The sequence below is a fragment of the Scyliorhinus canicula genome, chromosome 26, assembly GCF_902713615.1.
Source record: "Scyliorhinus canicula chromosome 26, sScyCan1.1, whole genome shotgun sequence".
Classification (NCBI taxonomy): domain Eukaryota; kingdom Metazoa; phylum Chordata; class Chondrichthyes; order Carcharhiniformes; family Scyliorhinidae; genus Scyliorhinus; species Scyliorhinus canicula.
This window is the reverse complement of record NC_052171.1, coordinates 13,483,704-13,499,215: the sequence shown is the minus strand read 5'-3', so window position 1 is coordinate 13,499,215 and position 15,512 is coordinate 13,483,704. Positions and strand designations below refer to the sequence as shown.

Below are 15,512 nucleotides of genomic sequence, written 5' to 3'. Positions count from 1 at the left end.
AAACTAAAAGGCAGACAGTGCAGGGATCCCTCGTGGCCGTTCCCCTTCAGAACAAGTATACCGTTTTGGATGCTGTTGGAGGGGATGACCTACCGGGGGAAGGCCCCAGCGGCTCTGGCACTGAGTCTGGCTCTGGGGCTCAGAAGGGAAGGGGGAGCAGAGAAAAGCAATAGTAATAGGAGATTCAATGGTTAGGGGAATAGATAGGAGATTATGTGGTCGCGAGAGAGACTCCCGAAAGGTATGTTGCCTCCCGGGTGCCAGGGCCAGGGATTCTCGGATCGTGTCATCAAGATCCTGAAGGCGGAGGGTGAGCAGCCAGAAGTCGTCGTGCACATTGGTACCAACGACGTAGGTAGGAAAAATGGTGTGGAGGTAATAAACAAGTTTAGGGAGTTAGGCTGGAAGTTAAAGGCCAGGACAGACAGAGTTGTCATCCCTGGTTTGCTGCCGGTGCCAATGATAGCGAGGCTAGGAATAGGGAGAGAGTGCCGTTGAACACGTGGCTGCAGGAATGGTGTAGGACGGAGGTCTTCAGGTATTTGGATAATTGGAGCGCATTCTGGGGAAGGTGGGACCTGTACAAGCAGGACGGGTTGCATCTGAACCTGAGGGGCACCAATATCCTGGGGGGAAGGTACTCTTCGGGAGGGTTAAAACTAATTTGGCAGGGTAATGGGAACCGGATTTGTAGTCCAGCAACTAAGGAAGCCGATATTCAGGAGGCCAAAGCACGTAGTGATGCAGTGGGGAAGTTAACACTGACAAAGGAGAGTACTTGCAGGCAAGGAGTTGGGTTGAAGTGTGTATACTTTAAAGAAAGAAGCATCAGGAATAAGGTGGGTAAACTTAAGGCATGGATCGGTACTTGGGACTACGATGTGGTGGCCATCACGGAAACTTGGATAGAAGAGGTCCCTGGTTATAGATGCTTCAATAAGATTAGGTAAAAGACGTGGGGGGTTTCATTGTTAATTAGAGATAGTATAACAGATGCAGAAAGGCAGTTCGAGGGGGATCTTCCTACTGAGGTAATATGGGTTGAAGTCAGAAATAGGAAAGGAGCAGTCACCTTGTTGGGAGTTTTCTATAGGCCCCCCAATAGCAGCAGAGATATGGATGAACAGATTGGGAAACAGATTTTGGAAAGGTGCAGAAGTCACAGGGTAGTAGTCATGGGTGACTTCAACTTTCCAAACATTGAGTGGAAACTCTTTAGATCAAATACTTTGGATGGGGTAGTGTTTGTGCAGTGTGTCTAGGAAGCTTTTCTAACACAGTATGTAGATTGTCCGATCAGAGGGGAGGCCATATTGGATTTAGTACTTGGTAATGAACCAGGGCAGGTGATAGCTGTGTTAGTGGTGGAGCATTTTGGAGGTAGTGACGACAATTCTCTGAATTTCACTTTAGTTATGGCGAGGGATAGGTGCGTGCAACAGGGCAAGGTTTACAATTGGGGGAAAGGTAAATACCATGCTGTCAGACAAGAATTGAAGTGCAGAAGTTGGGATCATAGGCTGTCAGGGAAGGACACAAGTGAAATGTGGAACTTGTTCAAAGAACAGGTACTGCGTGTCTTTGATATGTGTGTCCCTGTCAGGCAGGGAAGAGATGGTCGAGTGAGGGAACCATGGTTGACAAGAGAGGTTGAATATCTTGTTAAGAGGAAGAAGGAGACTTATGTAAGGCTGAAGAAACAAGGTTCATAGAACATAGAACAGTACAGCACAGAACAGGCCCTTCGGCCCTCGATGTTGTGCCGAGCAATGATCACCCTACTTAAAACCACGTAACCCGTATACCCGTAACCCAACAATCCCCCCATTAACCTTACACTACGGGCAATTTAGCATGGCCAATCCACCTAACGCCGCACATCTTTGGACTGTGGGAGGAAACCGGAGCACCCGGAGGAAACCCACGCACACACGGGGAGGACGTGCAGACTCCACACAGACAGTGACCCAGCCGGGAATCGAACCTGGGACCCTGGAGCTGTGAAGCATTGATGCTAACCACCATGCTACCGTGAGGCCCCTGTTCAGACAGGGCGCTGGATGGATACAAGATAGCCAGGAGGGAACTGAAGAAAGGGATTAGGAGAGCTAAGAGAGGGCATGAAAAGCTTTTAGCGGGTAGGATCAAGGAAAACCCCAAGGCCTTTTACACATATGTGAGAAATATGAGAATGACTAGAGCGAGGGTTGGTCCGATCAAGGACAGTCGCGGGAGATTGTGTATTGAGTCTGAAGAGATAGGAGAGGTCTTGAACAAGTATTTGTCTTCCGTCTTTACAAACGGGAGGGGCCATATTGTTGGAAGGACAGTGTGAAACAGACTGATAAACTCGAGGAGATACTTGTTAGGAAGGAAGATGTGTTGGATGTTTTAAAAAGACTTGAGGATAGACAAGTCCCCCGGCCCTGACGGGATATATCCAAGGATTCTATGGGAAGCAAGAAATGAAATTGCAGAGCCCTTGGCAATATTCTTTTCGTCCTCGCTGTCAACAGGGATGGTACAAGAGGATTGGAGTGGCGAATGTCGTGCCCCTGTTCAAAAAAGGGAAGAGGGATAACCTTGGGAATTATAGGCCAGTTAGTTTTACGTCGGTGGTAGGCAAAGTGATGGAAAGGGTACTGAGGGATAGGACTTCTGAGCATCTGGAAAGACACTGCTTGATTAGGGATAGTCAGCACGGATTTGTGAGGGGTAGGTCTTGCCTTACAAGTCTTATTGACTTCTTTGAGGAGGTGACCAAGCATGTGGATAAAGGTAAAGCGGTGGATGTAGTGTACATGGATTTTATTAAGGCATTTGAGAAGGTTCCCCATTGTAGGCGTGTGCAGAATGTAAGGAGGCATGGGGTAGTGGGACATTTGGCCAGTTGGATAACAAACTGGCTAACCGATAGAAGACAGAGAGTGGTGGTGGATGGTAAATATGGTAAATATTCAGCCTGGAGCCCAGTTACCAGTGGCGTACCACAGGGATCAGTTCTGTGTCCTCTGCTGTTTGAGATTTTAATTAACGACTTGGATGAGGGAGTTGAAGGGTGGGTCAGTAAATTTGCAGATGATACGAAGATTTCTGGAGTTGTGGATAGTGAGGAGGGCTGTTGTCGGCTTCAAAGGGACATAGATAGGATGCAGAGCTGGGCTGAGAAGTGGCAGATGGAGTTTAACCCTGACAAGTGTGAGGTTGTCCATTTTGGAAGGACAAATATGAATGCGGAATACAGGGTTAACTGTAGTATTCTTGGCAATGTGGAGGAGCAGAGAGATCTTTGGGTCTATGTTCATAGATCTTTGAAAGTTGCCAGTCAAGTGGATAGAGCTGTGAAGAAGGCCTATGGTGTGTCAGCGTTCATTAGCAGAGGGATTGAATTTAAGAGCCGTGAGGTGATGATGCAGCTGTACAAAACCTTGATCAGGCCACATTTGGAGCACTGTGTGCAGTTCTGGTCGCCTCATTTTAGGAAGGATATGGAAGCTTTGGAAAAGGTGCAAAGGAGATTTACCAGGATGTTGCCTGGAATGGAGAGTAGGTCATACGAGGAAAGGTTGAGGGTTCTATGCCTTTTCTCATTAGAACGGAGAACGGTGAGGGGCGACTTGATAGAGGTTTATAAGACGATCAGGGGAATAGATAGAGTAGACAGTCAGATACTTTTCCCCCGGGTGGAACACACCATTACAAGGGGACATATATTTAAGGTGAATGGTGGAAGATATAGGGGGGATGTCAGAGGTAGGTTCTTTGCACAGAGAGTAGTGGGGGCATGGAATGCACTGCCTGTGGAAGTAGTTGAGTCGGAAACGTTAGGGACCTTCAAGCGGCTATTAGATAGGTACATGGATTAGGGTAGAATAATGGAGTGTAGATTAGCTTCTTCTTAAGGGCAGCACGGTAGCATTGTGTATAGCACAATTGCTTCACAGCTCCAGGGTCCCAAGTTCGATTTCGAGTTGGGTCACTGTCTGTGTGGAGTCTGCACATACTCCCCGTGTGTGCGTGGGTTTCCTCCGGGTACTCCGGTTTTCTCCCACAGTCCAAAGATGTGCAGGTTGGGTGGATTGGCCATGAAACATTGCCCTTAGTGTCCAAAATTCTATGATTAACCTAGGACAAAAGTTCGGCACAACATCGTGGACTGAAGGGCATGTTCTGTGCTTATTTATCTATCTCTATCTGAGGAATCAGAAACCCTTATGGCAAATTTCAGTGAAATTCCAAACTTGTCGTATATCCACTCACCGAGAGGCTGAAAAATAACAAACCTGTAATATGGGCTCCCATCTGTAAAACAGTATTTTAACCCAGAGTGTGGTGGAAGACTCGAATTCACGTCCTGGGAGGGTACGAGAGGCGAGACCCCTCGCATACTCTGAAATGAACGGTGGATGAACTCTTGAAATGTCATAACGTTAAAAACTGCAGGCGGAGTGCTGGAAATTCGGATTAGTTCGAATTAGCATAGTTTTATCAGTAAATCCACCTCTTCTGCACTGAATGAAACTATAACTCCCCGACTCTCTCTTCCCGAATTGAAGGCCCTGTCTATGGAGTGGACTATATAGCGCCTTGGTCCGTTATTACGCTGCATCCTGTGTGCAGCAAGCAATTGTACCACGATGCGGAGTGAGTTTTGCTGAGGTCGAGAGTCGGGCTGCAAGGTGGAGCAGTGGTTAGCACTGCTGCCTCCTGGCGCAGACATAGAACATAGAACAGTACAGCACAGAACAGGCCCTTCGGCCCTTCAATGTTGTGCCGAACAATGATCACCCTACTTTAAACCCACGTAACCCGTATACCCGTAACCCAACAATCCCCCCATTAACCTTACACTACGGGCAATTTAGCATGGCCAATCCACCTAACCCGCACATCTTTGGACTGTGGGAGCAAACCGGAGCACCCGGAGGAAACCCACGCACACACAGGGAGGACGTGCAGACTCCACACAGACAGTGACCCAGCCGGGAATCGAACCTGGGACCCTGGAGCTGTGAAGCATTGATGCTAACCACCATGCTACCGTGAGGCCCCTGACGACACAGGTTTGGTCCCAGATCCGGATCACTGTCCCTGTGGACATTATACATCCTCCTTGTGTCTGTGTGGATCTCACACTTAGAGTACAAAGATTTACAGGGTAGGCGAATTGGCCGCTCTGAATTGCTCTTCAATTTGAGCCATTGAAAAGGGCATGAGTCAGGCAAGTTAGTTCATCAGCAAAAACCGTGTGTCCCTTTTGTTTATCAGATGCAGAAATGGTCGGCTTCATTTACAAATGAATGAATCTCACATTGGTGAACATACGAGATTCTTACCTTCAGTTTGAAATAAACCATTGAAGATACTTTAACTCGAAAAAGCCTGCTGACCTGCTGAACGGATGTCTGAGGAAGATGCACAGCCTGCGGAACAACAGTTATTTTCATTTGTGGCATACCACAACAGATGGGTGGGAAGGTGGCACAAATGCTCGCCATGCTGTCTCTCAGCCTCCCGAACCCGGGTTCGATTCCAGCCTCGTGTGACTCTGTGTGGTGTTTGCACGTTGTGCCCGGTGGTTTCCTCCGGGTGCCCTGGTTTCCTCACATAGAACACATATGTGCAGGTTAGGTGGATTGAAATTAGAATGAAAATCGCTTATTGTCGCAAGGAGGCATCAAATGAAGTTACTGTGAAAAGCGCCTAATCGGCACATTCCGGCGCCTGTTCGGGCCATGCTAATTAGTTCCTTAGTGTCCATAGATTAGCTAGAGTTACAGGGACGGGTGAGTGAGCAACGTTTCGGGTGCTATTTCAAACCACAACCAATTGATGGTGTTGTTCTTCATGGCTTCAATGCGAAATTGTTGCAGGCAAGTTATCTGTGACGTCATAACGTGGTCACCATTCTGTGCAGCGCCTCTGGACGTTCTTTATAAATGTAAGACTGTCTCACTTTCCTTCTTTTTTGACTTTATTTTCCTCTTCTTGTCTCATTTTTTAAAATCTCTACTTCTCGTGCCATTCCTTTCACCTACCTAAATATATTTTGACCCAGCCCATGGCCTGCGGCGTGTCCGGCTCCTTATTCTGGACTGGTTTTCACACGATGTTAAGAAAGCCAGAAAAAAATGCGTCCCTTTCTGTAAATTGACCAGCCTGACGATTGGACAAGATTTCAGAAGCTAAAATTCCCAACAGACTGGAATGTTGGTGCTGAGGGAGAATAGTCACGTGAGAGATTCAGCACAGAAGGAGCTGTGCAACGTCTTTCTTTAACCCCAGAGGGAAAGTTTCCCTGACGTAGATCAGTACTGTTGAAGGTTTTGGAGTCCAGTTGGCATATGAATACCCGTGAGATATTTGGTGAAATATCAAATAAGTAAATTATTCCGTTAGCGCAAGGACGTTTCATTAAATATAACTATTCTTGTGGGCGGATGTTCGCCGAAATGATAGAGGACAGAATATCATGTGGGAACGATGTTCTTCTCTTTCCGTGAAAGTAGTTCAGGATGGGGATTGATTCCAGAATAACTTTCCGGCACTTTTTTCAACATAAAATTTCCAAGTAGGCAGTGAAACGTGAAGCACAGGAATGAGTAAAAAAGAAATAAATGCATGAAAGTGGCCCGCTTCGGAGGACACAATGTACATCCTGAAATCATCAGACAGGGCAGCACAATTCATGGCGATTACATATCAAAGTCGCAGGTTGTGAGCGTTGATATGGAGAGGCAGGAATATTTGAATTATTTGTAGTGAGGTAACAGGAGATGGACATGAGATATTTGGCCACCTATTTTGGGGCGTAGTACGGGTGATACGAAGGAAAGATTTCAAGGAACGAATAGGTGAAGTCCGACACTTGTAAAAACCTGAGGAAAATTAGCTCTTAATATTCTTTGAATTGCAGGCCAGTTGTGCGGAATTCACACGCAGGCAAGAAGAAATTAGAGAACAGAAGGAACGAAGGTATGTACAAACTTAAGGGACTTATGATTGACAAATTTATTTCTGCAAAATGTTATAATGCGAATTAGAGACAAGTCCAAAAAATCATTCGCAGAAAGAAATGTGAATTTGTTTTATTTCGTGGCTGAAAGTAGAGAAATGGAGTTCAGGTTGTGAGAGGGAAGGAACATAGAATATGGAACATTAGAGCGCAGTACGGGCCCTTCGGCCCTAGATATTGCGCCGACCCGTGAAACCATCTGAAGCCTATCTGACCTACACTATTCCATTTTCATCCATATGTCTATCCAGTGACCACTTAAATGCCCTTAAATTTGGCGTCTACTACTGTTGCAGGCTGGGCGTTCCACACCCCTACTACTCTCTGAGTAAATAAACTGCCTCTGACATCTGTCCTATATCTACCACCCCGCAATTTAAAGCTATGTCCCCTCGTGTTGGTCATCACCATCCGAGGAAAAAGACTCTCACTGTCCACCCTATCTAACCCTCTGACTATCTTATATGTCTCTATTAAGTCACCTCTTAGCCTTCTCCTCTCTAACAAACACAACCTCAAGTCCCTGAGCCTTTCCTCGTAAGACCTTCCCTCCATACCAGGCAACATCCTAGTAAATCTTCTCTGAACCCCTTCCAAAGCTTCCACATCCTTCCTGTAATGTGGTGACCAGGACTGCACGCAGTACTCCAGGTGCGGCCGCACCAGAGTTTTGTACAGCTGCACCATGACCTCGTGGCTCCGAAACTCAATCCCCCTACTGATAAAGGCTCGCACACCATATGCCTTCTTAACAGCCCTATTAACCTGGGTGGCAACTTTCAGGGATTTATGTACCTGGATGCCGAGATCTCTCTGTTCATCTATACTACCAAGGATCTTGCCATTAGACCTGTACTCTCCATTCCTGTTACTCCTTCCAAAGTGAACCACCTCACACTTTTCCGCATTAAACTCCATCTGCCACCTCTCAGCCCAGCTCTGCAGCTTATCTATGTCCATCTGCAACTAAAATGACGAAGAAGGACACCATATATGACCTCCCTGCTGTTCGGGTCAAGAAAGTCTCGGAGCAGTTACAGGATAATCTGTGGGGGAAGTGCGATCAGCTCGTTGTTGTAGTACACATGGATACCAACGACATAGATAAACTGGTATGGTTCTAACAGCAGGTTATAGGGAGTTAGGAGGCAAGGTGAGGGTCGGACCTCAAAGTTAGTTATCTCAGGACTACTATCACGTGCTCGTCTGATTGTAAGTAGCAGGAGATGTAGGATGAATGCATGGCGTCGGAGTTGGCTTCACATTCCTGGGTTATTGGGACAAGTTCATGGGGAGCTGTGACCTGGACAATTTGGACCGCTTACACTGAGGTAGAACCGGGACTGATGTCATTGCGGAGGGGGGGGGGGGTGGGGGGGGAGAGGGGTGGGTGGGGAGCACTTGGAGAGGGTTCACACTAATCCAGGGGGATCGGAATCTATGTCAGGATTCAGGGAAGGGGGAAACAAGAACAGGAGAAAAAGACAGCAAGGAAAATAGGAAAAGTGATAGGTGGAGAAACCAAAGGTCTGTGTCAAATAATGACACAGTAAAATAAAATGGAGGGATACGATAAGGAACGTTATGAGGATAAGCGTTAAGGATTTATTTCTGAGTACACGGTGCATTCAAATAAAATAGATCAATTAATTGCACAGATAGATGTAAAGGTGTGTGGAATCAGTCGCATTTTGGAGGCATGTTTCCAAGATTACCAAGGATGGGAAGAAAATATTTAGGGCTAATCACTTTTTACGAAGAACACAATAGGAAGGAAAATGAGATGGAGTTGCGTTTGTGGCAGGAAGTCAAATATAAAGGAATATCTGGCATCACGGGTATACAGGGGCTGTTTAGCACACGGAGCTAAGTCGCTGGCTTTGATAGCAGACCAGCAGCACGGTTCGATTCCTGTTACAGCCTCCCCGAACAGGCAACGAAATTTGGCCACCAGGCACTTTTCACAGTAACTTCATTGACGTCTACTCGTGACAATAAGCGATTTTCATTTTTCATTTCATTTTATGGGTGCCTGAAATCTGGTGTGGCTACCAGCTGGTTTTCTTGACTATTACGTTGAGGAACCAACAAGGGAACGGGCCATCTTGGGCTTGGAATTCTACATTGAGAAATGATTAGTTGGCTGAGAGAACATTTGGGGATGAGTCACCATATAATTAGAGAATTCTTTATGAGGGTGGATAGTGAGCTAGTTGATTCTAGAGGGTATAAACCCTCAATAAAGGTAACTATGATGGTTTGAGCTGGGTCTGATGGAGTGGTAAACATTTCTGTAAAGGTAGGGAAAATGCGATCTCAGGCATTCAAGGACGGGTGAACTCGAAAAGTTGCATATTCCTTTTTGATACAAGATTAGCAAGGTAAGTGCTATCAAACCAAGGGTTACAAAGGAAAATTTATGTAGTATTAGATTCAAGTTAGAGGCATATAAATTAGCAAGAAAATCATTGGAACTAAGGATTTGGAACAGTTGATTATTCCGCAAAGGTAGAACAAGGGATTGGTTCAGAATGGAAATATAGAACATGAAAGTAAATTAGCGCGGAAAATGAAAACTGGCCATAAAAGTTTGTTTTGGAATGTAAAGAGAAAATTGATTGATAAAACGTGATTTCGGTGCATTACATTCACAAACATGGGGGGGGGGGGGGGGGGGGTCAAAACTGCGATAAAGAAATGCCTGAGGTTCTAAATTCGTACTTCTTCACAAAGGAAGACATGAATAATGTACCGGAAGTTCTAAGCTGCATAAGTTTTAGTGAGGAGCTGAAGGAAATTAGTATTAGGAAATGAATAGGTTGGAGGAAATTAATGGAAATGAAGGCGCATGACTTCCAATGCCTCATAATCTTCAACCAAGGTTACTGAAGACAATGGTTATAGAAATTGTACATCCATTGGTGATCATTTTCCAATGTGAATTAGACTCTGGAATGGTTTCTACAGACAGGTGGGTCGATTATATAACCCTGCTATTCAGACATGGAGGTAAAGAGAAAACAGGGAATTATAGACCCGTGAGCCTAACATCGGGAGGAGGAACGTTGCCCGAGTCCATTATCAATTAATTCACAGCATAACGCTTGGAAAACAGTAGTAACATCAGACAAAATCAGCATGGACTTCTGAAAGGAAAGTCATGATTGACAAATCTACCTGAATAATATGAAGCTGTGACAAGTAGAGCTGACCAGGGATACCTGGTGGACATGGTCAACTTAGACCTTAATCAGGCTGTCACGTTGTTAGAAAACATCTGAGCAAACAGCTGTCGATCAAACGTATCTTCACAGTGAGGCAAATTATCGGAATGAATTTATCATGGGCTTTTGTTCTGGGCAGAACATAGATGATAACTTTTCCTAATATCGACATGTCTGCCATGTGTTATTTAAACTACACACGTGGGCTACATTGAAACAAGAACGTCGGTTGTTCTCCCAGGCCATATTCTCCAGGGATCACCCTTGAAACGACAACATGACAGGCAAGATAAAATATCTGTGAGCAGATGGTGTGATCTTGCTTTGCAAACAATGACTACTACATTTCCATGTTGCAATCGCGACTATTCTTCGGAGAGGGAGAGGTGGCGCTATATTTACCGTCCACGTTTTTGAAGCCAGATACTATCGCAGGTTCTTCAGAAGAGCAAATATTCGTCACGCTCTTCTGTTCTATCATACTCTTTTACTATTCTTCTCTCTCATCTTGTGATGTGTCAGCCTCTGTTCTGAAACCCTTTGTTCCTCGACATCACATATCACAGCAACTCTGGTGCCCTATTGTCTGTTTTGCATTTATGCTTTGCTTTTATTTACTATATACAATTTATTTTTCCAATTAAGGGGCAATTTAGCGTGACCAATCCACATACTCTGCACATCTTTGGGTTCGGGGGCGCAACCCACTCAATCACGGGGAGAATGTGCAAAATCCACACGGACAGTGACTCAGGACAGGGATTCAACCTGGGACCTCGACGCCGTGAGGCAGCAGTGCTACCCACTATGCTACCGTGTTGCCCCTGTTTTATATTGATGTTGGCAAAGGTTTAAGTAAATCAGAATCCCAACTTTCCGTTCATGAGACTGATTTCTCATTGCGATTGGATTGCACTCCAGTGTCTGTGCCAACCAACGCTCAAGAATGCTTCTGCTGAAGTAATTTTACACAGATCGAAATTCAGAGCTCAGGAGGCTGAACTGTCGGTGGTTCAGCTCACAGGGAGAGCTGCGCTGTCCGCACCTCAGCAGCGTGTTGACGCTGTCCGAGTAGACTGTCAATACTTTAGTGACGTCTGTCGGGACATTGAAAAGAGCGCGAGAGGTAAGACAGCCGGGACATTCAAAACAGCGCGAGAGGTAAGACAGCCAGGACATTGAAAACAGCGCGAGAGGAGAGACAGCCGGGACATTGAAAAGAGCGCGAGAGGTAAGACAGCCGGGACATTGAAAACAGCGCGGGAGGAGAGACAGCCAGGACATTGAAAAGAGCGCGAGAGGTAAGACAGCCAGGACATTCAAAACAGCGCGAGAGGAGAGACAGTCGGGACATTGAAAAGAGCGCGAGAGGTAAGACAGCCGGGACATTCAAAACAGCGCGAGAGGTAAGACAGCCAGGACATTGAAAACAGCGCGAGAGGAGAGACAGCCGGGACATTGAAAAGAGCGCGAGAGGTAAGACAGCCGGGACATTGAAAACAGCGCGGGAGGAGAGACAGCCAGGACATTGAAAAGAGCGCGAGAGGTAAGACAGCCGGGACATTCAAAACAGCGCGAGAGGAGAGACAGTCGGGACATTGAAAAGAGCGCGAGAGGTAAGACAGCCGGGACATTCAAAACAGCGCGAGAGGTAAGACAGCCAGGACATTGAAAACAGCGCGAGAGGAGAGACAGCCGGGACATTGAAAAGAGCGCGAGAGGTAAGACAGCCGGGACATTGAAAACAGCGCGGGAGGAGAGACAGCCAGGACATTGAAAAGAGCGCGTGAGGTAAGACAGCTGGGACATTGAAAACAGCGCGGGAGGAGAGACAGCCAGGATATCGAAAAGAGCGCGAGAGGTAAGACAGCCGGGACATTGAAAAGAGCGGGAGGGGACACATTGAGAGCGGTGGGGTGCCAGTGGGAGCAAAGATAATATAAGGCGGGAACCGGACGTACGACCTGCGGACTTCTGGGAAGGATTTTCTCCTAGCCAATAAATTGTGGTGGAGAGGATACCCGAGACACTACACGTGTAGTGTCTCCCACCCGCCCTCCTCCTCTAACCTAATAATAAGACCAATTGGGGTGAGCAGGTAAGTGCTATATTATATTATTTATTTTTTTTATTTGTTTTATATTTGTTTACCAGAACTTGGTTGAAATTAAGTGGGATGGCAGGGAAGGTAGTGCAATGTTCCTCCTGCAGGATGTTTGAGGTGAGGGATGCTGTTAGTGTCCCTGCTGATTTTACCTGCAGGAAGTGCAGCCAGCTCCAGCTCCTACAAGACCGAGTTATGGTACTGGAGCTGGAGTTGGATGAACTTCGGATCATTCGGGAGGCAGAGGTGGTCATAGATAGAAGCTTCAGGGAAGTAGTTACACCAAAGACTGGAGATAGATGGGTAACTGTAAGAGGGACTGGGAAGAAGCAGACAGTGCAGACGACCCTGCGGTCGTTCCCCTGAGTAACAAGTATACCGTTTTGGATACTTGTGGGGGTGCGACTTACCAGGGGTAAGCCATGGGGTGCGGGACTCTAGCACGGAGTCTGTCCCTGTTGCTCAGAAGGGAAGGGGGGAGAGGAGCAGAGCATTAGTAATTGGGGACTCAATAGTCAGGGGCACAGATAGGAGATTTTGTGGGAGCGAGAGAGACTCACGTTTGGTATGTTGCCTCCCAGGTGCAAGGGTAAGTGATGTCTCGGATCGTGTTTTTCGGGTCCTTAAGGGGGAGGGGGAGCAGCCCCAAGTCGTAGTCCACATTGGCACTAACGATATAGGTAGGAAAGGGGACAAGGATGTCAGGCAGGCCTTTAGGGAGCTAGGATGGAAGCTCAGAGCGAGAACAAACAGAGTTGTTATCTCTGGGTTGTTGCCCGTGCCACGTGATAGTGAGACGAGGAATAGGGAGAGAGCAATTAAACACGTGGCTACAGGGATGGTGCAGGCGGGAGGGATTCAGATTTCTGGATAACTGGGGCTCTTTCTGGGGAAGGTGGGACCTCTATAGACAGGATGGTCTACATCTGAACCTAAGGGGCACCAATATCCTGGGGGGGAGATTTGTTAGTACTCTTTGGGGGGGTTTAAACTAATTCAGCAGGGGCATGGGAACCTGGATTGTAGTTTTGGGGTGCGAGAGATTGAGAGTAGAGAGGTCAGGAGCACAGATTTGACTTCGCAGGAAGGCGGCAGTGTTCAGGTAGGTGGTTTGAAGTGTGTCTATTTCAATGCCAGGAGTATACGAAATAAGGTAGGGGAACTGGCAGCATGGGTTGGGACCTGGGACTTCGATGTTGTGGCCATTTCAGAGACATGGATAGAGCAGGGACAGGAATGGTTGTTGCAGGTTCTGGGGTTTAGGTGCTTTAGTAAAGTCAGAGAAGGGGGCAAAAGAGGGGGAGGTGTGGCGCTGCTAGTCAAGGACAGTATTACGGTGGCAGAAAGGGTGCAAGATGGGGACTCTTCTTCCGAGGTAGTGTGGGCTGAGGTTAGAAACAGGAAAGGAGAGGTCACCCTGCTGGGAGTTTTCTATAGGCCACCTAATAGTTCTAGAGATGTAGAGGAAAGGATGGCGAAGATGATTCTGGAAAAGAGCGAAAGTAACAGGGTAGTTGTTATGGGAGACTTTAACTTTCCTAATATTGACTGGAAAATATATAGTTCGAGTACATTGGATGGGTCGTTCTTTGTACAATGTGTGCAGGAGGGTTTTCTGACACAATATGTTGACAGGCCAACAAGAGGTGAGGCCACTTTGGATTTGGTTTTGGGTAATGAACCAGGCCAGGTGTTAGATCTGGAGGTAAGTGAACACTTTGGAGACAGTGACCACAATTCGGTGACCTTTACATTAGTGATGGAAAGGGATAAGTGTACCCCGCAGGGCAAGAGTTATAGCTGGGGGAAGGGCAATTATGATGCCATTAGACATGACTTAGGATGTGTAGGTTGGAGAAGTAGGCTGCAAGGGTTGGGCACACTGGATATGTGGAGCTTGTTCAAGGAACAGCTATTGCGTGTTCTTGATCAGTACGTACCAGTCAGACAGGGAGGAAAGGGTAGAGCGAGGGAACCGTGGTTTACCAAAGAAGTGGAATCTCTTGTTAAGAGGAAAAAGGAGGCCTATGTGAAGATGAGGCGTGAAGTTTCAGTTGGGGCGCTTGATAGTTACAGGGAAGCGAGGAAGGATCTAATGAGAGAGCTAAGACGAGCAAGGAGGGGACATGAGAAGTCTTTGGCAGGTAGGATCAAGGAAAACCCAAAAGCTTTCTATAGGTATGTCAGGAATAAAAGAATGACTAGGGTAAGAGTAAGGCCAGTCAAGGACAGTGGTGGGAAGTTGTGTGTGGAGGCTGAGGAGATAAGCGAGATACTAAATGAATACTTTTTGTCAGTATTCACTCAGGAAAAAGATAATATTGTGGAGGAGAATGCTGAGACCCAGGCTATTAGAATAGATGGCATTGAGGTGAGTAGGGAAGAAGTGTTGGCAATTCTGGACAAGGTGAAAATAGATAAGTCCCCGGGGCCTGATGGGATTTATCCTAGGATTCTCTGGGAAGCCAGGGAAGAGATTTCTGAGCCTTTGGCTTTGATTTTTAGGTCATCATTGGCTACAGGAATAGTGCCAGAGGACTGGAGGATAGCAAATGTGGTCCCTTTGTTCAAGAAGGGGAGTAGAGATAACCCCGGTAACTATAGGCCGGTGAGCCTAACATCTGTGGTGGGTAAAGTCTTGGAGAGGATTATAAAAGATACGATTTATAATCATCTAGATAGGAATAATATGATTAGGGATAGTCAGCATGGTTTTGTGAAGGGTAGGTCATGCCTCACAAACCTTATCGAGTTCTTTGAGAAGGTGACTGAACAGGTGGACGAGGGTAAAGCAGTTGATGTGGTGTATATGGATTTCAGTAAAGCGTTTGATAAGGTTCCCCACGGTCGGCTATTGCAGAAAATACGGAGGCTGGGGATTGAGGGTGATTTAGAGATGTGGATCAGAAATTGGCTAGTTGAAAGAAGACAGAGAGTGGTGGTTGATGGGAAATGTTCAGAATGGAGTTCAGTTACGAGTGGCGTACCACAAGGATCTGTTCTGGGGCCGTTGCTGTTTGTCATTTTTATAAATGACCTCGAGGAGGGAGCAGAAGGATGGGTAAGTAAATTTGCAGACGACACTAAAGTCGGTGGAGTTGTAGACAGTGTGGAAGGATGTTGCAGGTTACAGAGGGACATAGATAAGCTGCAGAGCTGGGCTGAGAGG

General features: G+C 46.6%; 1 protein-coding gene across 1 annotated transcript in view; it reads left to right on the top strand.

Annotated features, from left to right (window-relative positions):
• The first annotated feature begins 7,986 nt into the window (after positions 1-7,986).
• Positions 7,987-15,512, top strand: part of LOC119957568 (solute carrier family 43 member 3-like) — a 71,440-nt gene continuing 63,914 nt past the window's right edge. Inside the window, exon 1 of the mRNA XM_038785734.1 lies at positions 7,987-8,127. Within this exon, the coding sequence (XP_038641662.1) occupies positions 7,987-8,127 (141 nt within the window). The remainder of the gene's footprint in view (positions 8,128-15,512) is intronic.